At 44.8% G+C, this 26,466-nt stretch overlaps 1 protein-coding gene across 1 annotated transcript in view; it reads right to left on the reverse strand.

Annotated features, from left to right (window-relative positions):
- Nucleotides 1-820: 820 nt before the first annotated feature.
- Nucleotides 821-26,466, reverse strand: part of slc4a3 (solute carrier family 4 member 3) — a 40,368-nt gene continuing 14,722 nt past the window's right edge. The window contains exons 5-23 of the mRNA XM_056579629.1: nucleotides 24,651-24,877; nucleotides 19,041-19,183; nucleotides 17,023-17,203; nucleotides 16,614-16,749; nucleotides 14,471-14,530; nucleotides 13,592-13,793; nucleotides 12,568-12,673; nucleotides 11,778-11,962; nucleotides 11,301-11,523; nucleotides 9,549-9,764; nucleotides 9,152-9,300; nucleotides 8,446-8,640; nucleotides 7,504-7,728; nucleotides 7,227-7,316; nucleotides 6,937-7,103; nucleotides 5,164-5,417; nucleotides 3,878-4,047; nucleotides 3,160-3,333; nucleotides 821-2,040 (exon numbers count right to left, since the gene is read on the reverse strand). Of these exons, the coding sequence (XP_056435604.1) occupies nucleotides 1,963-2,040; nucleotides 3,160-3,333; nucleotides 3,878-4,047; nucleotides 5,164-5,417; nucleotides 6,937-7,103; nucleotides 7,227-7,316; nucleotides 7,504-7,728; nucleotides 8,446-8,640; nucleotides 9,152-9,300; nucleotides 9,549-9,764; nucleotides 11,301-11,523; nucleotides 11,778-11,962; nucleotides 12,568-12,673; nucleotides 13,592-13,793; nucleotides 14,471-14,530; nucleotides 16,614-16,749; nucleotides 17,023-17,203; nucleotides 19,041-19,183; nucleotides 24,651-24,877 (3,181 nt within the window). The 3' untranslated portion in view covers nucleotides 821-1,962. The remainder of the gene's footprint in view (nucleotides 2,041-3,159; nucleotides 3,334-3,877; nucleotides 4,048-5,163; nucleotides 5,418-6,936; nucleotides 7,104-7,226; nucleotides 7,317-7,503; nucleotides 7,729-8,445; nucleotides 8,641-9,151; nucleotides 9,301-9,548; nucleotides 9,765-11,300; nucleotides 11,524-11,777; nucleotides 11,963-12,567; nucleotides 12,674-13,591; nucleotides 13,794-14,470; nucleotides 14,531-16,613; nucleotides 16,750-17,022; nucleotides 17,204-19,040; nucleotides 19,184-24,650; nucleotides 24,878-26,466) is intronic.

The following is a 26,466-nucleotide window of genomic DNA, read 5'->3' on the forward strand; positions in this document are numbered from 1 at the left end:
AGACAAATGTTGTTCTTTTGTTCATGCCAAATTGCCTGTCTCTATGTTCAAAATATATGTGTCCATCAATAACTTGAACCGTAATCTGGTTCATTGAGATACAAAGACTCCACTAGGCCAGTGCTTTCAGTCTGCATTCAAAATGTTAGTTTAATATTAGAAAGAAGATTGTTTTTATTAAGGTGTGAGTCCCATCCTCTTCCTAACTTGTCCTGTGGCTTTCAATCCTCTAAAAGGAAAACAGTTTCTATAGCAACGTAACAAACAGCCAAACTCCTGACATAACAACTGGTGAATCCCAGCCAACTGTTGAGGTCGGACTGCTTACAAAGGGGCAAACGAAAGGTCAAGTTAGTTTTGCTAGTTAGTTTCAAAGTACTATGATAATAGTATATTCTACTAACGACTCAAGACAATAGTAGATTGTGTAGCTAAACACACACACCACGCTGAACAGATTCCTTCAAAAACAATAGCAACACAATAGAGTACACTTATGTAAATAATAACATGTAAATTGTATTAGTTCGTGAAGTCATTGTACGAACAAGTACTGACACTTATACAGCCGAGAGTTCTTTCAACTTGAGCTGATCCTTATTCTTCCAAACTGCCACTCACCCTGTTGTACAATCTTCCGTCTTGGCTGTTTTTTTTATCATGTTCTCACCGATCGTGTGGGTGTGTGTTTCTGTTCCTATTGAAGCCAGAAATAACGAGAATCACGCAATTCGCTTTTTGGAGTCAGGACAAAAGGTGAAAGTGTGAATGACACTGACAGATGTAGCTAAATTAGCCCCACCCACCCTCCCACACACTCACACACGCACACTCACACACACCTATACACATTTACACAAGGTATTCGTAGTGATTCTCTAGAAATTAAACGTCAACATTTGTCATTGGTACACTAAACTACCTACATTTACAAAATAACCACATCAAACTAAAGTACACATAAGTAGAAAAATAAGGTTTGAGGCTATATTTCAGCTCATTTTGATGTACACCTACAGTAGAATCAAGGGGTTGAGGGGGGATGTGGTGCACTATTGTGTTGGGAACATCCCTAACCATGGTGTTTTTAACTTTTTAAAATGGGGGACATATTTATGACGGGAGTCCTCACACAGGGGTTTCGACTGCCATGGTGGACACCATCATAATGTGCTCAGGACTCAGATTTGTCTAGTACGGAGAGTGGGAGGGGACACTTCACTTGCTTGTACAGCACCAAAGCACACAGGCAGTTGAACTAGCATTAAGGGACATGGTAACTAAATTAACATAGGCAGTGGGACTTAGTGTAAACTCCACTCACTCCCTGTGTGGATGAAAGATCGGACTTGAATAATGGTGATCTTCATCTTAGTAGCCATCACGATCTACGCTATATTGCCTTTCATCCACTTGGCTTACATATTCAGACAAAACATGAACAACATTTTAAAAAAGACGATACAATGATCCACCAATTGTTTGAACAATTGAATTGACTTCCGATCTCAAAGTCGTCTGCATTGCACTTTAAGCCCAGAAACCTGCATCATATTCAAAGGGAGATGGGGGAAGGAAGGAAGGGGTTATGGGGATAGGAACGGTACTGACTTTAAAGTGACACCATATGCCCTGTCCACGCTCGCATTCAAGCTGGAGAAACGTCTGAAGCTTCTCCGGAGACTTGGAGATCTTCACAGAGGGCAACACCACCACCACAACCAATGGCACCACGGCCAACAACAACCCCACCACCAGCGCCACCTTAGGTACAATGTTTTCAAATGTAAAGTACTACAGGGAGTTGGGTGTAGAGGGAACGGCCGGACAGGGGGTGCATTCTGGATGGTTTCACTCTGTAGTGGGTCCATGGAAGGGGATTTTCAAGGGTTGGTCCCGCAGGATGTCTGGCTGACTGGCTGGCTGACTAGCTGACTTGCTGGCTGGCTGGGCGTCCATATCTCAGACCAGCATGTGGATCTCGTTGTACTCGTCCCGTCCGTCTTCGTCAAAGTTTGGGGTGTCCTCGTCGCAGTCCAGCTGAGAACAGAGGATAAGGGGGGTATGTTATGAGGTTGAATCCCAGTTGGGGTGGTGCCAATGCAGACCCTCCTATGTCCATGGGTCACAGAGGACAAGGTAGAGGTTAGGGGCATCTTGGTATACAGGTTAGGGTTCGGACATTGGAGATTGGTCCAACACCGTAGCCGGTTTGAAACCCTAGCCGCTATACTATCCTCCCGCTATCATGGAGTAGGCGTACAAGTAGTTTAGCCAGGAGCAGCAGTACTTAGGTCATTCATCCCCTCTCTGATCGTAGTGATATAACCCCGGTGTAGCACAGAGTAGGGCCTTGGGCTCCTTGCGGAATGGCTCTGGGTTTGATCACCACTGTAAACGTCGTTTCAGATAAAATAACGCCTGTTAAATGACAATGATAACCGTATGCGAGTTGGTCCTTGGCAGAGTGAATCCTATCCCAGTGTGCATCTCGAAAGCCAGAGGAACGACTGGTTGGACTGTCTGCCTTGGCAGACTCAAAGAGCTGGTCGTGCTCTGTGTTCACATAAGGAAAAACAGCTGGGGAGCCCAGATGAACAAGAGAGGAACACAAACTATTGAATAAAGAAGGGAGCAGCACGGTGAAGATTACACACCAAAGTTGCAATGATTAAAGCCACTGCATGTCTTTTGGATTTATTTGGGATCTCATTGAAGATGTGCAAGGGAAACCCGAGTCTGGGCGATGCCTCCGGTTTGCGAAAGAATGTGTGTGCATGTGTTGGTGTCAGTGTTTGTGTGTGCCTGCATATGTATGTGTGTGTCGGTGTTGGTGTGTCACTGCATATGTGTGTGTTTGTGTGTGTGTGTGTGTGTGTGTGTGTGTGTGTGTGTGTGTGTGTGTGTGTGTGTGTGTGTGTGTGTGTGTGTGTGTGTGTGTGTGTGTGTGTGTGTGTGTGTGTGTGTGTGTGTGTGTGTGTGTGCATTTAAAGGCGTTTTTGTGCATTTAGACGTATACATAAACGCATGTGTAGGTGCTTATGTCTACGGGTGTACCAGCCACAGATTCTGGATCTCGAATGTCGAGGGGTCGATTTCCCAGAATCCCGTTGGGGGCAGGGGCAGTGGGGTGTAGGGGTAGACGGCATGGGGACCTACCGCCTGCAGCTCTCGCTCCTGGAAGATCCTGGAGAGGACGAGGCGGCGCAGCGGGACGGTCATGATCAGGATGAAGGGGAAGGCCAGCGACGCCTCCGTGGACTTCACCACCCACAGGCTCACGATGCACGCCAGCTGGATGAGCGTGAACATGTTCATACGCCACGTCTTCACCTGGGGGGCGGAGGGGGCACGCACAGCACCGGACACACATTGGGGGTACGCACAGAATCATACGCACACGGGGCCCGCGCACGCAGACCCACACAAACATGTGCAGGAATACCCACACACAGATACAAAGACACACACATCCATGGACAAGCATGAATGTGTACAAACAAGCAGGCATACGCACACGCACACGCACACGCACGCGCACGCACACACACACACACACACACACACACACACACACACACACAAAAAGCTTAGATAATACATAAGTACTCTTTTGTTGGGCTGTTCAGAAACTTTTGCATGGATGGGGCTCCATCTAGTGGAGCTTAGTAACGATACTTATTCACAACGGATTGGTTGACAACGTATGGTGTAATTAGGGTTCTAACAGACGAAAGCTATGCCTATAAGAATGTTTTCAAATGATAGAATTCATCGCTCAACCACTTGTAAATGAACATGATCAGGACTCATCTCAACACAACAAAACAGAGATTTCACTTCCAACCTCGACCCCCCATCCTTTTGGGTGTGTTACCTTGGTAACGTAGAGGTGGTCGGGATGGTGCTTGGCGGGCGTCACCATCAGGGTGATGCGCTCGTACAGCTGGATGCCCGTCAGCGAGGTCACGCCCATGTATAGAAAGATCCCAAACAGCACGGCCAATGGGATCAGCCGCAGCACGTCGGTCATCACGATGGACATACCTGGAAGGGGATGGGTGTGTCAATGGTAAACCCTTAAATAGAGTCATTTGGCAGGTGCTTTAATCAAAAGTGATTTATTAATAAGGCTGAGAAAGAAGCAATTAGTCAAATCAACATAAAAAAGCAACTGCTGAGTGCAGTGTTAATATGAATCACAATAGGAGATATGCATCGATGCCTGGGACTGCAGTGAAGCATGGGACTGCAGTGATGCATGGGACTGCAGTGAAGCATGGGACTGCATCACAGTGATGCATGGGACTGCCTGATGCATTTGACTGCACAGATGCACGGGACTGCATCAGTCTGTGTTGACGTAATGGGCTGCAATGATGCATTGGATGCGTGATCGCGTGTCAGTATGGATGGACCTTACATCCCTCAGTCTGTTTCCTTGGTGAATAATTCTCTGTGTTTGTCAGGCTGGGCTGAATTCGATCATCAATAGGCTGTGATTCATAGAATGTACAGATGTAAATTACAATAAATCAGATCCTCAGTCAAAGGCAAGGCTTCCAAACTGTCTTTCGGGACTGTTATTCACCATGGATAATTGGGCCTTCAACATGACGAAATGCAATGGGTTTAGAAAATGATCTATAATAAACGAAAGACATGTTTCACTTTTGGAAATATAGTGATCTGGTAAAAGGATGATTTCAGTTTGATATCCTCCTCTAACTCGCTGGAAGAAACATATTTTCTATGTGAGATGGATTTGTTCATTGTACAAATAAGGTTAATCCCCCTTAGGTGATCCCCTTCAAAATAAGAGCATACAGTAAGTGAAAGATTGTGTGCAGGGTTATGGGGAACAAAGAGTTAGACTTTTCATGCATGGACAATTATGAATTGTTGAGGGGAAAGTATTGTTTTTACTGTTAATAACATTTCTATATAGTAAAAAAAAAAACAGTACCCCTTTCATAACCTAAGATACTACTGTACTGAAAATTCAGCGTCTGTCTAAAAAGCAGATGTATTCCTATTTCCGTTCAACCCAGTGACACAGATGCCTGTCAAAGGTCTGCTACACTGACCCAGCGTTCTGTAACCCTGAACACATTCATCACTGATGACCCCCCCCCATACTCCCACACTCTCTCACTCCCTCACCGACGAGCACAGCCACCACCAGCCCGGTCACCCTCTGCTCCTTGACCTCCTGGATGACGGGCTTGGCCCCGGGCGCCGTGGCCTTGCTCATGACCGTGAGGGCGTTGACGTGCGTGACCGAGCGGACGGTGGCGGCGGTGAGCCAGGGCAGGCCCAGCAGGGGGCAGAAGGCGCCCAGCGTCACGATGAGCAACAGGTCCAGGTGGAAGCCAGAGCCCTTCACAAGACGCCGCTCCTTCTTGCTCACTATCAGCCTGGGGAGGAGGAGAGGGAGGGGAGGGGGGAGGATGAGAGGGAGAAGAGGGACCGGGGGAGAGGGGAGAGGAGGGGGTAAGGTGAGACCAGGTGAGATGGCTTTTTCGAGTAGGAATGCCCCGATCCGATACTAGACCAAAAAATGGGCTATGTCAATATGCTAATTCAAAACTATTTATATACTGTATATATATTTGTAAACAGTAATTGTCAAGTCATATCTGACAAGTCAAGATGTTGACTTGATAATGAAACAATATTGTACAGGCCACAATTCATGTTGTCATATTGCATGCATCAATCAATTTATGTTACTAAATCGATTACATAATTTTCAGCTTTTTAACAAAAGAAAAATAAGTTTGAGAACCACTGCTATTGTGGATGGTTACTTCGTATTATGGAACTGTCTGTAATCAGAATGGGTAACGGTTATGAAAACATGGTATTTGTGCAAACCTAGTTTTAAGATTATATTAGATGGGAAGGGCATGGGATAGTCTAGTAGGGGTTAGAGTGTTTGACCCCCATCTTAAAAAGATTTAGGGTTTAAACCCAACTAAACTATTTTACGACTTTATAACATCTCTATTGAAAGCATTAACTGGCGGTATCAGCAGCATCAACAGAGAAAGAAACGTATGAACATGTGTGTCCTAATAGGAAATATTGAGAGGCCAGGTACGGAGTCTGCATTGTGTCTCGTTAGCTTGGTTAGCGGCCGTCCTGCTGCGGTGATTAATGAAGTGAAATGATAGCAGGGTTAGAAAGGGTTAGCCTTAGCCTAACCCCAGATGGACCCACTGGCTGGGACTAATTGCATGACATCAGTGGCAGTCAATTATGTGGTTAACCCCTCTGCCCCCCCCATTTTAGGTTTAGTTTTACTGCCTTTTAAAAAAAAGCCAAATGTAACAAAACAACCCTAGAAACATGCAGAATAGAATGGTGTGGAAAATTTGAGTGACGTATTTCCCAAGTAAACCAATGTTTTTAACTGGTATACTTATTATATATAATATTACATTTCTAAACAACCCTATTTAACTGTATTTACCCTTTTAGATGACACTAAATAACGGTATCATGCATACAGCTAGGCTAACTACCCCTAAATAAACAATACAACCATACCTGCAATTGTAAAGAGGAACTCTACCAACTGATATTTGAAATGACAACTAGGAATGTTCAGCATCTACTTTTCTATGATTGCTGCCTTCGTTCTAACACCATTTCGGACCATATTGGTTTCATGAGAGGTACTTAGCTCAAGGTACTTATGGTCCTGTACCAACACAATAGTGTTGTGCAGTAAAATATGAGCATGTCAAAAGAGACAAGGCACGGAGTACTGTTTGCATCCCAATCCATAAATGTTTGCTCAAAATATGAAACGTGATTAAACAGCTAAAAAGTGACTAGCTGCCACCCACTGGGTCCCCTAATAGTGGGGATCGCTCACAGCCCGCGGTCCACAGATTGAGAACTCGTACTGTGTGTGTGGGGGGAACATACGAGGTGATCTGGGTTTCCATGAAAATAAGGATGAAGACGAGCAGGGCGGGGACGATGGAGGCGGCCATCATCCAGGGGGGGAAGGGCTTCTTGTCCCCGAACGGACTGATGAACCAGCCCCGCTTGTCCGGGGACGTCACAGAGAACCCCGATGGCACGTTGAGCTTCTGCACGAAGATAAAAAGACCCCCGGGGTGAGTACAGCACATATTATGTGTTACCTTTTGCCTTCTATTTCTTGTATTGCCTTTTACTTATTGTCCTTTCAAAAGTCGTTATCGTATGAATACCTGTGTGTATGTGTCGGAAATGGAGTAATCCAAAAGAACAGATAATAAAATGGAGATGGGGATCCCAAAGTCACCGATGATCCTCCTGGCCTGTAGAGGATAAGAACAAAGATACATAAACAACAGCGTCATGATAGATGCTGCTTCATGTATCCTTATGCTTCGAACGAATATAAGGGAAAATCCATGAAATTCAAAGCATGCTTTGAACTTTTCAGCTCTACATTCAACAGGAACATGGACCGTCGGGATCTGACGGGGGAGGAGAGTTCCGCACCTTCCCACCCAGGAAGCGGCTGTTGCGGAACTTCCTCAGGAAGAAGGCGACAAAGAAGGTTCCCATCATGAGGACCAGGGACAGCAGGGCCGTGTTGGGCTGGTTCAGGACCATGGCCTCGTCCTCGTGACCCTCTGAAGGGTGGCCCACTTTGATGCCGATCCAAGGGCCCGTATGGGAGTGGGAGGCAGGATAGGTCTCCATCAAGGGGTGCTCCTGGAACACCTGGCGAGACAATAACAGGGTTAGAACGATTGGATAATACTAATGACGCGATAGAAACAGTAGAAGGATGGATCGTTGCTTTATAACACTATTCATCCCAAAATGGAACTTAAGATGAACTCAATTTATAACTTACTTATATGTTATGGTGTCTGATATGGTTAATAGGTACAATGACTACATCATCTGATATTGAGTATTCAAACAGCTCAAAGCGGTCAAATTGCTTATCAGGATTACTTTAGCTTTGACCAGTTAATGTACAGAGGCTAGGGTGGTCTTACTTCACATTTGAAAGGTTCTGTGTTAAAACGCTGAGGTCTCCAGTCTATCTGTCGGCATGCTTGAGCTAATATGCCCCAACCCCTACCTGCTGATTAATGATCATAATGTGTCAAAATTGATTAGCATTTATAAAAGCATCTGCTAAATAACTAGATTGCAAACACTAAACAAACTGCATTTATGTATCGCTTTTCAGAACTGTGGTCTCTCAAAGCGCTGTACAGTTTATTGCCTCAAATTCAATGTTGCAGCCATACGCACACATTCGTGCGCTGATGGCAAGGTCAACCACGCAGGACAACAGCCAGCTCAATGGGAGCACTTAGGTGCCTTGCTCCGGTACACCTCGACACTTGGCTAGGACGATAAGGGAATCACGCCAGTAGCTTTCTGGTTGAGAGCCCTCTCTACTACCCCACTGGCAGTGGTTACCTTGATGAGCTTGGAGAAGGTCTCGTAGATGAAGATGAGGGAGATGAGGAAGGCGAAGATCTCCTGGGTGAAGGGCGAGATGTAGCGCACCAGGAAGCTGCCTTCAGCCGCCACCATGACCAGCACGATGAACACCAGCCAGAAGCCGATCCACACCCGGCCCGTCAGGTACTCAAAGTCATGGGCCTGGCAGAACTGGGAACCGGGAAACGCGCACAAGGGAAACGGTTTCATCAAAACATCTGCGGGAGCTAATGAGCGGTTTTGCATTGGTAGTGATGGTTGATTGCAATATATGAGGGGAACAAAATGACGTAAGGAAATATTGTAAATATGCATGGTTTAGACTTTAACCATTCATAATTCACCAGCTTGTTGGTCTTTCGCTTAATGTCACCTGTTGGGAGTGACGGTAGGCGTTATATTGGAATATATGAGGAAAAGGAAAATACTTATCTGGTGAAAATATCTCATCAAGGCCAGATGGGAAACTATTGAAAGTATCTTTATGTGGATGTTGGTCGTGGAGGTTGATTTTATTTAGTCTTTTAGTGTATTTTTGGTACATTTGTGTTGGTACTTTCTTTCTTCTTTATGCTATATTCAATAAAGTGCTTGAGTCTACAAGAGCGACCTTTGAGGCTGAGCTGTTTGAAGGCGTGGTGGTGGTGGTGGTTTGGTGCAGGAGAGGTAGTGTTTTCATCACCTTATAAAAGGCTTCTTCAAACACCAACAGGGGGCCAGAGAAGCCGATGATGAGCAGTGGCTGACCCCCCAGCAGGGAGAAGACAACGCCCAGGGTTGCCGTGGAAACGATGAGCTCCGACACTCCCATCATGCCCTCCGTTTTCTCTCCTGTGTAAAGAGGACACAGAAACCAAAGAAGGAATATTTAAAACGTGTGTATTTAAAAGATGCCAAGCTGAAGCATTATCTTACAGTGAATTAAGACCGATGTTGGTTAAACCAATCCGTTTAATGTTCATGTTTGCACCAAGGGGCACTTGGCAGATTAAAACATCTTAAAGGGACATCAAACAGTCTAAGAACCACCGACATAATGAACACAGTGTGTTTCCACTGCAGGAGTGCGCAGAACGTACCGAGCAGCCCTCCGAAGGTAATGGTGGGTGACAGCGCGGCGAAGTAGATGAAGATGACGGCGGCCAAACACTGGATGTCCAGCGCGTCGCGGAGGTCGCTGACATAGCGCGGGTAGCGCCGCCGGATGTCGTGGATCAGCCCACCGAACGGGACCCCCGAGCGCTTCAGGGGGTCCACCTCCTGGTCCGCCTCCTCCTGGTCCTCCTGAGTTGCTTCTGCGGGGCAAGTGACGAGAATGTCCACTGATATACGCAGTCTATACACAGGGACTCTTTGAATACAGGCACCCAAAGCACCTTACCTGGACACATGATCAATACGAAGGGGCAATTTAAATACAGGTACCCAAAGCCCCTTACAATGAATTATTACTGAAGCACATGATCAATACATAGGGACTCTTTAAATACAGGTACCCAAAGCAACTCGATCTTGAATAATTACTGAAATACGTGATCAATACGAAGGGAAAACTTTGAATACTGGAACCCAAAGCGCCATACAGTGAATTATTACAGAAACACATGATCAATACGAAGGGACTCTTTAAATACAGGTACCCAAAGCGCCTTACAGTGAATTAATACAGAAACACATGATCAATACGGAGGGACTTATCATTTTGTATATGTCACTAAGGGGCAGGTAAGATTAATTGATCTTGCTCACTGTCTGTGAACATTGCGGTTCAAACCAAGAACCTGTCGACTGGGAGTCAAACACAAGACTAGATCAGACGACCACCCGGCCCCCTAAACACATGGTAAAGCTGATGAAATATATGCTTGAGCTGCTGATATATGTACATGAGCTAATCAAATATGTAAATTAGCTACTGAAACATGTACATGAGTTACTAATATATGTACATGAGCCACTGAAATATGTATATGAGCTACTGAAACATAGATATTTCAAGAAGATGGATTATACAATACATTTCGATTTTGTATCATCCCCAATGAAACAACCGAAAGCAGAAATGCTCTTTTCCTGTTCACAGTAGTTTGCAGTGAATATCTGCCATGCAGTTAGAACAAGATGGATCATAGCTGATCACATCATCCAGGATGCTTGCAGAGCACCAACCTCATCATCTGGAAGAAGTAGCCCAAATTGTCGAAATGATTCTCAAACTTACAAACAACACAGTATCTCCAACGTGCAAGCTGTCCTAATGAGTCAGTAAGGTCATAAAGACACTGCATATGGAAGGGATAAAGCACAACAGGGGGGGCCAGGACATTAGGTACATTAAGTATGACGCGGGTGGTGATGCAGCTTAGGTGGGATTGCTTACCACCGCAGAAGGTTTTATGATCGACTTAATCAGCTGAAATTAAAATATTCTCCCATGGCGCTTGAGCATTTTGTTGTTGCGTTGTCAAGGACCCATCTGGTCAATAGTCATGTATGACCAATTTATTTTGAACTCTTAAGAGGCAAGGTCCCATTATTTAAAACAATGTACACTCTTGGAGCGTTAATGACCAGGATCGAGTATTTAATAATACTGTGGTATAATGATAGATGTTTTGGAACAAGATCAAGTCTCCAAAATTGGTTTCTGTGGTATGCATAAAAAATAAAGCACACACTTTATTTTGTCCATATCCCAGGGGGATATGATGTGGTTTCTTTGTGGACCTGCTCCACCCTCTGAGAGAAGGATGAGGAACCTATTTGAACCTGGTCCAACCCCAGGGAGAAGGGCCTGCTCCAGCCCCTGGGAGAAGGACTGGATGAGGTACCTTTGTGGACCTGCTCTGGTCCCAGGCAGAAGGACTGCTGCTTCTTCAGCACCCGCTCCTTTCTCTTGCGCATCATCTCCTTCTGGAAGCCGGCGACCGTCTTCAGGAGGTCTTTCCCCGCCACGTCCGACGGCGGGAGCACAATGCTGCAGTCCAGGAACTCGTTAATCCCGTTCAGAAGATCCTGCCGGTCGTCGGCAAAGTAGGCCACCTCGTGGAAGTTCTGGGTGGAGGCGGGACCAGGAGCGGGATCAAAGTTAACAAAGTGATACTGTGTGGTTGTTTTGTTGGATCCCTGTACATCATTGTTACAAAGCATTTCCTTCAACTTAGAAAGCATAGAGATATCTCATTTCCATCCAAAATCAATCTAGATTTTTTTTTAATAAAATATGACATTGGAGGGCATAAACGCCAAAGACCCTCCACAAGGGGGAAGGAGATCAGTACCATGGACAACGGCCTTTGATGCTGTACCTGGTCAGACATGAGTGTGGAAAAGGAGCGCCCGATCTCATGGTAGTCCATGTTATTCTGGCTTGGGCCCAGCAGGACGAAGAGGAACCGTACGGGGACTGGGACTTCCAGCACCGACTCCAGCAGCACCGCCTCGTTCAGCCTGACGAACGCCATAGCTGGCTGCTCCAGAAACTCCACGCAACCTAGGGACATGGCCAGAGAGCTGCCCGTCAAGAGTGCCGCTTTACCATTCAAGATTATGGACTATGTTTAACACCATGTATCCCGGATGAGTAAGGTCAATCTCACAGAGTAGCAGAAGTACAGCGCAGCAATAATTCAACAAACATTTTTGCATAAGAAAATAAAACACAAATACACATATCTGTGCATGATATGCGCATTAGAACTTCAATAAAAAACACAGAATCCGAATGTTAACATAATTGAGATTAGTCATAAATATCTCACTCCTTTTAAATCTAACAGATGTTTTTATCAAAAGCGATTTACAGTGAACACAGTCATGAAGGAGCAGGAGCTAACTATGCTACATATAGGACTTATACACTACATGTGTATTAGCCACTAATACACAAAACTACACAAATAGTCAAAATTCACTCAGAGGGCAAACTTCAAAAGATTGTGAAGGATACAAGCGAAGTGCCCAACCTACTTTAGCTTTGTGGTTGTTCTTAGTGCGGAGAAAACAGTTAGAAAGCAGTGTGGTATCCCAAGAAGAACACTAAACTCAGTACATTCCTATCTGTGTTAATGTTGTGTTGTGTTTTGTTGTTACACCCACCACAGAGAACGATGACGGCCTCTGCATCTTTAGGGATCTTAGCGAGGAGCTTCATGGAGCGGGCCGCAGCAGGGTGGCCCTCGGGGGGCACCGGGTGGAGCGATTTCTGGGAAGAAGAAGAAGAAGAAGAAGAAGAAGAAGAAGAAGAAGAAGAAGAAGAAGAAGAAGAAGAAGAAGAAGAAGAAGAAGAAGAAGAAGAAGAAGAAGAAGAAGAAGAAGAAGAAGAAGAAGAAGAAGAAGAAGAAGAAGAAGAAGAAGAAGAAGAAGAAGAAGAAGAAGAAGAAGAAGGATGAGGATGAGGAGGAGGGGGTGAATACGATTTACGACTGGACGTTTCTGGCAGACCCCGATATGTCATCACAATGGAGCAAAAACAATCTCTTTAAAAGGGATATCCAAATCAGAATCGTACTTTATCATTACACTATGATAGGCAATGAACCCCCTTTTTCCAAAGTTTGCGTTGGGTTTTATGGTTTCTTTTTTCTCAGAATGGGCTGTTTTGCGTTTGCCAACGGTTGAAGCTGCGGGGAGCTTTACGTGTTCGCAGCTAATGCATCAAGAGGGTTTAACTAGGAGCACCTGCAGGCTGACTAAGAGCAATAACTGCCATATGTGCGAGAGGAGGGTCTTAAAACAGACCCGCCCATGACCTCATCAGGGTGGGACGCTTACAAGTACAATCAAAGTGGAATCACAGGACTCAAACCACACCACGACTCTGCACGTGCAAGTGTATCTTCGCAGAACCGAGACACTCGGAACAAAACGTTTCAAAAAGCACAGAGGGAAAAGGACAGAGCGGAAGTTCATTGGTTCAAGTTCAAGTTAATTTGAAGTTAACATCCACAAATTGGATAAGTTAATGAACATATGCCATTGTGAGACATCACACATAATAATACACATCATTTAAAAAAGAAGTAGCTTCAAAGGCAACCAAACCAGAGAGTCATATGGGACAACAATAAGTACGAGAAAATACAAAAAAGAGAACAAACAAAGAAGGACCCTCTGAACATACAAACAGGCTGACGAAGACCTCCTGCTTGGGGTCGTACACAGGCCCCTTGTCTGGGTGCTCCTCGCCGTCCTCGGCCAGCGGTGGCAGGTTGGTGTCGGGTGGGGGCGTGGGGTGCAGGTGGTTGGCTTGGTGGTTGAAGCTGCCGTGGAGGCTGCTGGTGGACTGCAGGCGGTGGAAGCGGTGCTTCATGTCACTCGGGTGGCTGGAGGAGACGGGGGGCAGTCAGGAGACACAGAGAGGAGGTTTAGCAGCCTGACACGTGGGAACATGTATCAATGGCACAACGATAAAGAACAATAGATGTTCTTTCTATGATAAATCTTTAACAACAGTGTCACTCATGTCCGTTGTTCAATTCCTAAAAGTCAAAACAACATCACTCCTAGTACTTTGGGCAGAAGAATGGGTCTTTTTGACAAGTTCACTAATTGTTTTTTCTCCGTCACACATGTTTCAGAAATTCCCAATGGAGGTGCAGGGGAAGTTCAGGTTCTGCAATTCCTCTTAAACAACCTTAAAGTTGCTCAACGTGAAGTTGGGCAAACAATGCAGTTGCTTTACGCAAGGACACATGCTAGTAACAAAAGCAACAGAATGTTTTTAGGAATAAATGAGTTGTTTTAGTTTAAGTTTTAGTTTTTAGACGACATCATCCAGTTAATCGATCTGCTCTTTGGTTTAAATGGGTTGAACAAGGGTTAAACGTCAGTGTGTCACATCGTCCAAAGGTCAAATATCACAAAGCCATTCCAATAAAACATGAATCCATGTTAGTTGCACCAGCAGCAATCACTGCATCCGTAACACAGACAAAGTTTTAGCACTGGCGAGCAGTGTCCATCACTATTACTCTGTTATTGGTGGAAAACCGTAATGTACCATTGTGTCTTTAAAGAGAGGGGTCCAGAGAGAGGAAACGGGAACTTTGGCTGAGGAGAACTGCACGAGACAGACGGACACCATGAGCTCTCCAATATGTTTCATTATCTTTTAAATCCCATATAGGACATGTGTCTGTCAATGCTGTGTGTAGGCGTTCATACAGACAGATAATTGCATTTCCTAGAGGTTGCCTGTGTGCTAAACACATAGGAATACCCCTTGCAGCGATCCAGGTAAGATTATTCTAGATTTCTTTTAAATAGATATGAAGCTAGAATTATTTTACACTACGAACAAATTGTCAAGAACACATGAATAAAGAAATAACCTTCACAACCGGTGACACGAACACCTGTAGGCCAGTTGTAATAAGATATTCATACTCTTATGAAGGATAAACTGCATTCCCTGTATAAATCCACAGGTTTCAACTTTGGCTTCCTCGGCACAATGGAGAGCTGTGGATCCTACAGGGTTCTTCACACACACTAGGCCTGGCTCAGCCCTTACACGGTAATTCAATCTGACAGCTGACTGCAATGTAGTTCACGCTCACTCTGTGCCTTTGACTGATCGATGGAACGCCTCTGGCACCCCACTGTGCCGGGCCAGTGGACCGAGTGCCTCCATGGAAACAGTAATCAATGAATAAGCGTACACCTCCTATATGAATACATCCACATGTGATGGTCATTATTCCATTTGAGCTTCACCATTAAATGATTCATAAGGAAATATATAAGGTGGTTAATTGGTCTGTGGGGAAGGGGATTGGTATCGGTCGATATCCTTCTGTTTTAAAACAGATTCATGCATGTCTTAGAAACGGTTACTTATAGCGCTGGTCAGACCTCACTCATGGTCATCTGCTGTAGTTTTCAGTGCCCTCATGTGCTTATTCAACTAAATAACTGTGCTTTACTCCCTATTGGCCGATTCTTGCTACGGGTGAGAGTGAACGGCTCTCAGTCATTAAAACACTGAAAATACCTTTATGTCTGCACATATATCACCAGCAGAAGTTCAATTTTATATGAACACCTTTTAAAATATTTTAATTATGAATTCACCGAGAAACGGTGAGAAAGTCCTTTATGTCACGCAACAAAAAACGGCGGCTTAGGGAGACCAGATGGCCGTCTGCACATTCCAGGAATCTTTTCTTCTTTATTCAAATTATCTGTTCCTTCTGTTTTTCCTGGGCATCAGGCGAGCAGCGCTTTCAAGGGCCAGCGGAAACCGTCCACATCTGGTGTTGCACGGGCCGCAGAGAAGGCCTACGCCACGCTCTTAGCCCGCTAATGCCCAGCACAACATACGCAGTCCGCGCTCCCCCCCTTCATCCTGGCTCATCCGCCAACCCAACGCTTCCAATAAAGGGTTCAGAGACCTGCTGCCCACGAGCCCTGACTTACACGCCATTCCCTGCCGCGTTTCAAAGCCAGGGTGGAAACACGACCCTCCCGATGGGGTTAGGAGAGAGAGAGAGGATGAAAAGAAGGATGAAGGATTTGCACGAGGAAAAACAGGTCTCCGATGAGGCGTGGCGGGCTGGGAGGCCGGGGAAGGTTAACGCGCGCTGCTTGGGTTGGAGAGGTTGCCCTGGGGCCAAAGCTTTGAGTTTGTTTCCCTCTCTGGTCTCATATGTATTCCAGGAAATTCAAACGCCATCGAGGTATGTCTTTCCCGGACCTGGAAAGGTGCGCTTATTGGACCTGAGGTCGTGGTCGCATCATATCACATCATATCGCATCAGGTTTAAGAGTAAATTAGCCGAAAAGGTGAAAGGGTTAATGCACTTTAAGGTTCCTCCGGGGGTAGTGGTGGGGTGACGGTGGCTCAGCCTAGCTGATGTGCGCTAACCCGGGAGCGAAACCTTTCAATCCAGTTTCCTGTCTGCCTGGACTGCCTGTCTATAAAAAAATAAATATTATATATTTATTGTAATTATCAATATCTATTGATGTTGTTTTTAATCTCCTACTACTATTATTGTGTTTATACACATATTTTCTGTGTTTTTAGTTTTTGTGTCACTGTTTTCAATCTCTTCTCTTTTCTCTCTCTACCTGCGGCTGTCACAGCCCTGTTCCCCGTCTGGGGTGAGAACAATCCCCCCTGGTCACCTCTCATGTCTGACCTGTGCTTGAGCAGCAGAGCCCTCAGGACCCCCGAACGATCCTCAGCCCGGATCTGGTCCGACATCACCATGGTCTCCACCACCAGGTGGGCGATGCCTGGCAGGGTGTTCTGCTCCAGGTCCAGCAGGATGGCTCCTACAGGGGGCGTGGAGGGTGGGGGTTAGAGGTGGAGTGGAGATTGATGCGAGGTCAGGGAGGTGCAGGGGAACCGTCATCCATTAAAGAAAATAAGTTTAGACTTGAAAAACATTTGAAGATTTCCTTTCTGCTAAATTTCAAACATCAAACATTTGTAAGTTTCAAATGATATTCTGCTATGTATTATGAAAATAGTATGCAAATCTTAATAAGTAGTGATTAATATGGAAGATATATAAAGATGTTTGTGTGTGCGTGGCTCCGCTGTACCGTGGGTGATGGTGCGCCGGAGCTCCAGCAGGCTGCGGAAGGAGAGCGAGGCCACATGGGGCTTCCCCCAGCGCTCCGTCTCCTCCTCCACGTCCTCCTCAAACTTGATCCAGCGGGCACGCTCCTTCCAGCGCATCTCGTGGTCCTTCTCCACGATCAGCTCGTTCAGCTCCACAAACACCTGCGGAGCGACGCACGCTAATGGTAACAGCATGTAGCTTGCTATGGGTCTATGATCTGCCATTTTAGGATTTCGATTTAGGTTTATTAAACCCATAACAAAGCTAAAACCCATAAAGTCCCTATTATACATGTTAACCGTTGCTGATCAATAAAGCCAAGACCAGATATAGAAGTCTGAAACGTCGTCTATTTAAGTGCCTCTAGGTCACCACAATATTAATGTTGACGCTAAAAGATATTATATTATACAAGGTACTATACATGTTCAAAGGAAAACCTTAAGGTTTCGGTGTGGATGTGTTTTTGACCATACTGACAGAGCTGTGGGGGGAGATTAGACTACTATTATATTATTATTATATTATTTATTATTATGTTGCACCTTATGTCGTTGGGAAACACTATTTCATTTCACTGTATACTGTGTATATGGCTGAAATGACAATAAATTATCTTGAATCTTAAAGAGGTTGCACAGGTACACATGCTCTAGACAAGCATTGACTTTTTATGGACAAATTGCATTTTGATACAGTCTCAAGGATTTATGGGCAGAGACATAACGGTAACACGTAACAGAGCAGTGCCTTTTTACGACAAACAATCAGACCTGTATATTAAATTCCCTAGGATTCCATTCCTTGGATGTACTGGGAACATGATGAACCTAACGACACTGAACCTGATGTTGGCCCCTCAACTAAAGGAAAATGGCTCCAATATGGCCGCTCTAATCCCAACTGTGGCCGACCCAAGTGTGTGCACTGTTGTTAATGTCAGTTTGATGAACGCGTTTACCAAACAGCAAATGATAATAATTCACAAGCAGGTTCCCAGGGCCTGTACAACTATTACTATATGTTTTTTCCTTCTCAACAGTCAAATGTTAAAACATGGAAGATGTTTTACATTTCCTGAAGATTTGTGGTTGTGGACAGACACCTTGCGGAGGAGTTCTATGTTTACCCAAACATGAGGTCAAACTGACAGAGGAAAATCCAACAGATGGGGACCGCTAATTCAAAGAGACAGTCTACACATAGTCCAACTAATAGAATTACCCGCAGTTTGGATATAGTTCAGAGAGCAACTGGGTACTTGGAAAGGAAAAGGTTCGACTTCCAAACACGGTGTCATGGTAAAATTCACTTCCCATAAAACTCAAAGCTATAAAAAGAAACATTGGTTATTTATCTTGGCGTAAGTCACTTGTTCAGTGAATCCAGCAGTTCAAACAGGATTAGTTCAAAGTCTTACCGAAAATTGAATTTAATCTGCAGGAACACACAGTATCTGTACAGCCTAGCCCTGAAAGAATGCAAGGTGAAATAAACATCCCGATTTCCCAATGTCAACAAATTTGTCTTGTAGATTTGATTAGATCGATTTTTAAGAATTTTGAGATGACAATACCAATCACTTATTGATATTGTAAAGTAGTACAGAAAGAACTGCCAATTAGTTGTGTGTATATGATGATTGATTTACCACAGCTTTCAACATAAAAGCATTTTTGTCTACGCCTTTAACCAAAAAGGCAGACATGGGTGGAATCAGTACAATCGTACAGCCTTAAACCCTGATGCCATAATCCAATAGAGTTTCAAATTAATTTGAGAATAAGAGTAAAAGATAATCTAAAAAATTTGACGGTTGAGGAAAACGGGCAGACTACTTTTATTCCTATTAACTGTATTGTTGTACTATACTGTCCTGTTTAATTGATAGCCCAATTCCTCTAATTATCTTCCATTGAGAGCTGAACAAAGGATGACCGGTGCCCCCGGGGTTAATAAAGCCCTGTTGGGTCTGAGCCGTGAGTGCGGACCCCTCACCTCGTGGGTCTTCTTGTCCGCCGCCCTCTTCTTCTTCTTGAGGCTGGACAGCGGCCCGGAGCTGTTGGCCCGGGACAGCTGGCATCGCGACGACTTCTTCACCAGGTGTCTTCTCACGCCGGGGTTGTCCTCGAATCTGTGACCTGTGCATACAAACAACAACCGGGGGGGGGGGGGTGGGGGTTGGTGGAAGATGTTCTCTTATGTTAAGTCTCATTCGCTGAGCTTTCCAGAGGTGAGAGTTAAGAGAGTGTCACACTTGTAAGTCAAATTGGAATATTACGTTTTTGTGTAATGTCAGCAATTTCTCCTTCCTTTATAATGAAGTTAATTTAAATCCGGAAAGAATTTATAATCCTGAATAGTTTGGGGAAATGTCAACATGGCTAACCGAGAATCCCAGTCTTCCATTGGAACCAAGGTAGAGGTCATCATTGGAGAGAGATGAAGAATTACCGGCAGACATTTGTGGTCACAGGGGGAGAAATTGAATTTGCATGCTCCTTCGCCCACAAGCCGTGTATTACCTAATGAGACAGGAGGAAGAGGTCTCACCAGAAGACCTCGCTATGGCTTACTGCCGGGGACGGAGACGGCGTGACACGGTTTCCTCTGACTTCAAAAGGACAATTTAGATATCTGGAAAGCCAGAGGGAAGGGGACAACCCCAGGGCCTACTGAAAGGGGCTAGTGAGGAATGTGGGAAGTTTAAAGCAATTTTAAATGTATAAATATAGCATCATAACTGGGGAAATTAAAAGGTCAATGGGTTTAGATGACACTATGTTCATGTTCCATGTTCTAATGTATATAAACTCAAAAATAGGATAAAGATGGAGATAAGGCCTTGGCGACACTTTGTGTCTGTTTAAGTTTGTGTGTGTGTCTAAGTGTGTGTGTGTGTGTGTGGGGGGGGGGTAACTGTGTGTGTGTGCATGGGGGGGGGGGGCAAGTGTTTGTGTGTGTGTGTGTGTGTGTACGTGTGTGAGTGTGCGAGTGGGTGTGTGCGATTGAGAAGGTCTGTGGATGTGTGTGTGTACCGGTACAGATATGTGTCTGTTTGACAAGCAGCATAGTATAACGCAACAGTTGACCCGTTCATGGCACAGGCCTATACCTACAAATTCATTACATAACTTGGACACACCCCATAGAGATTCTCGTGGCAGACGGGACAAAAGAGAGCAAAAAGCTATAGTTTATCAATGAGCCGGGTTTCCGCTCCAGCTGTGGCCAGGTCGCCAACACCAAATTGGAGCCACCGGATCTAACACAGCAGTGGGGCTGCTCTGTGTCAATGCACTCAATAACATGGGCCGGCTCTGTACTGCTTGTGGCCACGGCACGGCCAAGCCCCAGATTATGGTTAATTAGTCTGGCAGTCGGTCACGCGATCAATGGAAACAAGTGGCCCAGCGGTCGATCGCTATGGCATTAGCCCAGTTCAGAACATAGTATGGGGGCTTTCAGATGCATGGCTATTCATATCAGTTCAAGAGTTTGGACGGATCACAGGAAGGGAATTATAAAATGAAACCCTTTTTCCTCAAACAACACCAATTGCATATATAAAATAAATTGTCTAATTTGATGTATAATATGATTTAATTATTTATATTTAGTCATTCAGCAGACTCTTTCATCCCAAGCATAAAAGTGATTCCTTTGTTTTTGGATTCATGTCAGTAAGGAGTAGGTAGGAGTTAGGCAGCATCATGAATTCAGATAGACTGCGGACATTAAGGTTTTAACCCTTCACCAACTTTCAGCTAGGAGTCACCCTAACCAGCAGTCAATAGACACTCCTGTCCCTTCAAAATCCCCATGTCTTGCTTTGGTTTGACCTCATAACCACATTTTAAAAATTCTTCCTTGCTGCCATCATCGGGGACCAGGAGAGCCCGACTAAGGTGACACGGTGACTATCAGAAGAACGCTACTCACGGATGGGCTCCAGAGGAGACGCCAGCTGGCTGTGGATGGACTCCAGCAGGTCATAGTCGTCGAAATCCAGAACAAACTCCTCAAAGTCGAAGTGCTCGGCAGTGAACAGCGAGCCACGGTGCGCCGGGTCGTGCTGCTGACGGGGGGTCATCAAACCGCTGGACTGGTGTTCCAGAGGTTGGTGGTGTTTGGCCTGAGCACCCCGCTTCTTGGGGGTATACCCGTCGTGCTGGTCCTGGTGGTGGTCCTGGTTGTTGTCTTGATGGTGGTCCTGGTGGTGGTCCTGGTGGTGGTCCTTGTGGTTGTCTTCCTTGTCCTCAGTCGCTGGGTGGTCTGTCATCTCCGTGGATGGGGCCTCCTCCTCCTCCTCCGCTCCACCCCGCTCCGGGCGGACGCTCTGTTCATCCAGGGTTCCGGGCTCTTGGGTGCCGTTGCACAGCCCTGGGCCCCTGTGCTCTGCGGAGCCTGGGTCTACACAAACGTTGGGTCTGCACAAATATCGTGTTCCAAAAGCTGTTTTCCCAAAGAATGAGTCTTCACAAAGACCAGATCTTCTTAACCGTTGGGTTTCGTCAAAAGTGGGGTCTTCTCAAAGGCTTGTCTAAACAAGTTTGGATCTTCACAACGGCTGGCTTCTCACAAGATTGGGAATGGGTCTCCACAAAATCTTGTTTTCCACAAACAGTGTGTTCTCTCAATTGTTAGATATTCAAACTCCTTTCAGAACTGGTAATCCTCTGGTTTTCAACCAGTTTTTAACTGTGATAAGGATCAAGGTTGCTTGGAACAAAGAAAAGCCAAGTGACTGAAGACGTTAAGGATACTGGCGTTATAAAGACGTTACCCCTCAACAAATCAAAGAAATTAATCAACTTAATTACCTGAATGGAGCCTTAAAGGTAATTATCTAAAAATCGATTTCACTCGTTGGAAAATAATACAGAGATTGTCAAGGACAAATCAAGAAACTTTCACTCGTCTAAAGTATGGCGTAATCTCCACAGCAGATGGGCCCTTATCCACAGCCAGAGGAGAAACTACGAAAGTTAGGCTTTACCTCCAGACCTCCAAGAGGACATCATGATAAAAGTGTTGCACTTTTTTCAGAAGCACCCCCACCACCAACGAACGCCTACCGAAGCCCCGCCCTGTTCCATGATGTGGTCCAGTGGATCGATCCTTTGAGCGGAAAACATATAGATTGGATTATTCCTAGAGTAGTTTTTCCATGACGAAACAAGTCCAACCTGATGATGTCACGGTTTGAGTAAAAGGTTGACTATTGAGGGGACCGCACTAGCATATGACTAATACAGGCTGATATTCCGATATGTTGATAAATGCCTGGTCAAAGAAACCGGAACACACACCAACAAACACACACCAACAAACAAAATACTTTCGGTTCTTAAATAGCACTCAGGAATCAACGGGGATGTTCTGGTTGTGATGGCATGCATCACAGGTAACTATGGAAACCAATTGCGTTTGTGTGTGCATGTGCATACGGCGAAATGTGAAGATTTATTAATTGGATATGATCGGCTGATAAACAATCTGTTAAAAAAACAAAAACATTTACACACAGTTTAGAAAGTAGGAGCAACAATTTTCACTTTTGTGTAGTTTAAACTGACCAAATATTTCATATTATTATTATTGACATTGGATCATCATCAATGAAAATTGTCATGGATCCTATTTTGCATTACTTTATCCTTTTTAGCTTTTCCCAGCCACAATCGGTGGCACGATCACAAGTACCCCTGTTTCAATGTCTTACTGGTACATTGACTCTCCCACTAACTAGCACATCTGCGGTCCTTGAAGGATCAAGTAGCGTTCCTGCAAGGGCATGAAAAACTCTACCTGACATTTTGATCATTCTGCTCATTCTGCGAGAGAGGAGACAATACTACAACTACCGTGCGCTACTTATGCTCTGAGAAGCCTCATCCGCCATAGACGCAATAGTTCAGAAAGAAATCCCCCTGACACAATCTAAAAATACCTCATGCCTCATGACTCATTCAAGAGACGCATGATCACAACCCATATCAGGACAGCCTCTGTGAGCCAATGAGAGAGAGCACGAGTGAACGAGGGTGTGAACCAATGACTTGAGTCCTGGTCCAGACGGATGGAGGGGAGGCGGCCCAGATCTGAGCGATCACGTGGAGGGGGGCGGAGGGGGGCGACAGAGCTGTAAAGAGCGGGAAGAGCCGGCGGCGGGATCGATGGTGGAGGGGGAATCAACCGGTTTTAATTAACACCCCCCGAGGAGGTGGAACCACTGTGCTTTTACCCCAAAAAGTTACCCGTTTCTAACCACTTTCCCTCACATTCATTATCTCACACGAACTCGCAACCTTGTTTGAGTTCACTGTCAGTTTAGCTTCTCCACTTTAGACCATTCATATTCAATGAAAGTATGTTACACTGTGTGGCTGCTTTTAGCCAAAGTGTCTTACATAAATACATTATTAGCCATATTCACCACAAGTCAACACTTTATGAGACATCCAACATTGATTTAATTCAATAGTGAGAAAAACAATTTAAAGCCACATTTCCATCTTGCGGGTTCAATGTGTGGAATTTACATCTTAACTCCAATTTCATAGTAGCTACTTTTATGCAAAAAAATATTTTGTTTTTTTATCCTAGTTTGGTCAGATATCTACAGACTACAAAATAATGGAAAAAAACTGCTATGAACAACAAGTCTTTAGTATCTATAAGCACCAGTAGAGGGCGCCATAGACGATCTTTCAGAAGTGAAGCAGTGAAAGAGCCCCTATTTGTATGTGTGTATACATCTAAACATGGATAAATATCCTGTGTATATGCATTGTCCTTACTCTTAATGTCTTTCATATATGCGTGTGTTCAGTGTGTATATGGGGTGACTTTGGAGATTCAAGTAGTTCAATTTCCGGCTCAACGTAGCTGAGCGTTGAGATGTCGCTATGCAAACACCTAACCCAAACTGCTCCCGACGAGCTGGCTGTCACCTTCCACGGTTGACTCTGCTGCAAATGTCTGTATGAACCGTTGTATGTTGCTTTGGATGAAAGTGTCTGCTAAATGTCCTAAATGTAAATGTATGGGTGCAGGTGCACACTGTAGATGTGAATGTGTTTGCATACATACTGTTTTTGTGTGTGTATGGAATGTGTTTGTCAGCGAACTTACGGTAATTACTATTTGTTTATATAATGTATATGTCTATGTATGTGTACATATATACTTTATGCCAATTTGTTTACATTGGTCTCTTCTTATTCTTCATGATGTCCAGGTGCATGCGTGTATCAATATGAACTTGTAAATACAGTATATGTTTCTGTTTCTATACTGCAAATGTCTATGTATGTGTGTATATACAATGGTACTTAACCTAATCATGTCGTCCAGGTTATGTATACGTAGTCTGTGTGAAGTGTGTATGTGTTTACGCTGTATATGTCTATGCATGCTTGTGTATGTATTGTTTGTGTATATACGGTATATGTTTATGTATGTCTGTGTGTGGGTTCCCTCCTACTCTTCATGTCGTCCAGGGTATGCATGTGTGTGTGTGTGTGTGTGTGTGTGTGTGTGTGTGTGTGTGTGTGTGTGTATCTACTGTATCTACTGTGTGTGTGTGTGTGTGTCTCCTCCTACTCTTCATGTCGTCCAGGTCGGAGCTGGCCAGCATCTGGGCCTCGGCCTCGTCGGTGGGCACCTGCTGGTAGACGGCCATCTCCAGGGGCATGAGGCTGCCGATGTACACCCTCTCCCGGAGGTCGTAGCTGCTCCGCTGGGCCCCGGGGGGGCGGCGATGGGGGGAGCGCCTCCGGAACCAGCCCCGAGACGTCGGGAGGGACACGTGGTCGGGGGACGGCAGGGTGCTGGGGTGGGGGCGGGGGGGGGGGTGTTTGGGGGGGGGGGGGGGGGGGGGGGTAGAAAGAGGAAGAGAAAGGATGGGATAGGAGAGATGGAGGGAGGGATGGAATGGAGAGCGGGGGAAATGGGCAATAGCATTAATAAAGCAGTTAAAACTGGTTGAAAAAGTTTGAGGTTCATCCTGCTTAATGTATTGCAATCCATGCAACCCAAATTATGATAAACTTTACCAAACAATACAAAAAAAACAATACTCTACTCTGCAGTTAGTTGCAGTGCTTATTATTAACCAGGAGGGGGCTCTATAACCAAATACTAAACACACACACGTCCCTAGATATGAGACCGTGTACACACATATACAATAAGACAACATTATATATTATAGAGTATGTTTCTTGTACAAACATTTAATACATGAAACGTGCACAATAAACCACGCACAATATATAGGCTTGACTGTATAGTGAGTATCATTGGACTATCATCAAGTTGGAGTCCTCCCCAACCCAGCGAGGGAACAAACTGAATAATATGTGGCCCTCTGCTGCCAGCAGAGAGCTTCATCCATTATTCAGAGCATTACCTCATCGGTCATATCGACACGGGGATGCATGTTCTGGTGTTTATACACCATGAGGATAGCATGATGCCTGTTTGACTTTGTGCTTGCTTTGTGTAGTCTGTAATGTCGTCTAAAGTGTAACCTAATGTGTAGTGTGTATATAACTAGATGTATAGTGGGTATATAACACTATGTATAGTGTTAATACATATAATAATATAAGACACTTTGTTAATCGAAGAAAGAAAAATATGAGGGTCATGCAATGTGTGTAATCATAATCAATGTATTGTGCAATGGTTAAAAAATGTATTCAAAAAATAAATATGAATAGTTGTGTATTTGCCATTTTCCTGCAGGTATACTGCGGCATTGGGGGTCAAACCCAGAACCCTTTGGCTGGGAGTCAGGTTTCGGGGAACCCTAAACACTAAACGATCCTGTCTTATCCTCTACGTACATAACAAGAACACTGTAACCTACAGAAAGAACCAACTTCAAGGATATTATTGTGAGAATCTAAAGGGATCCCAGGCTCTCAGAGACACATACCCACAAACACGAAGACACAAACACACACACACAGCTTTGTCCTTAGAAGCCAACAACAGGTTTACTTGTTCTGAAGAAACTCTACACTGTGAAGCTGAATGCGTTCTTGAGAACTTGGCAATTGGGGCTTTCAGTCACATGGCCTGACTGTGTTTGCACTGTCTTGGCTGCCTGACTTCACTCACACAATACAAGGTAACAAACTGTTCTTCCCTAATACGACACGTCTCACTTTGGGAAACACACTGGGCCTGCTCTGTGAGTGAGAAAATTAGTCAGTGAATGAAAAAGTGAGAGCGTGAGTGAGGGAGGTATGTAGAGTGAGTAAGTCAAAGAGAGTGACAGGAAATGAGACTGAGTTAGGGAGTGTGTGAATTAGTAAATGATAGTGAGCAAGTGAAAGAGCGATTTAGTAAGTCAAAGAGTGAGTGACTTAGTGAGTGAGAGGGTAACAGAGACAGCGAGTGACTTACTGTA

Source organism: Gadus chalcogrammus, chromosome 20 (genome assembly GCF_026213295.1).
Source record: "Gadus chalcogrammus isolate NIFS_2021 chromosome 20, NIFS_Gcha_1.0, whole genome shotgun sequence".
Classification (NCBI taxonomy): domain Eukaryota; kingdom Metazoa; phylum Chordata; class Actinopteri; order Gadiformes; family Gadidae; genus Gadus; species Gadus chalcogrammus.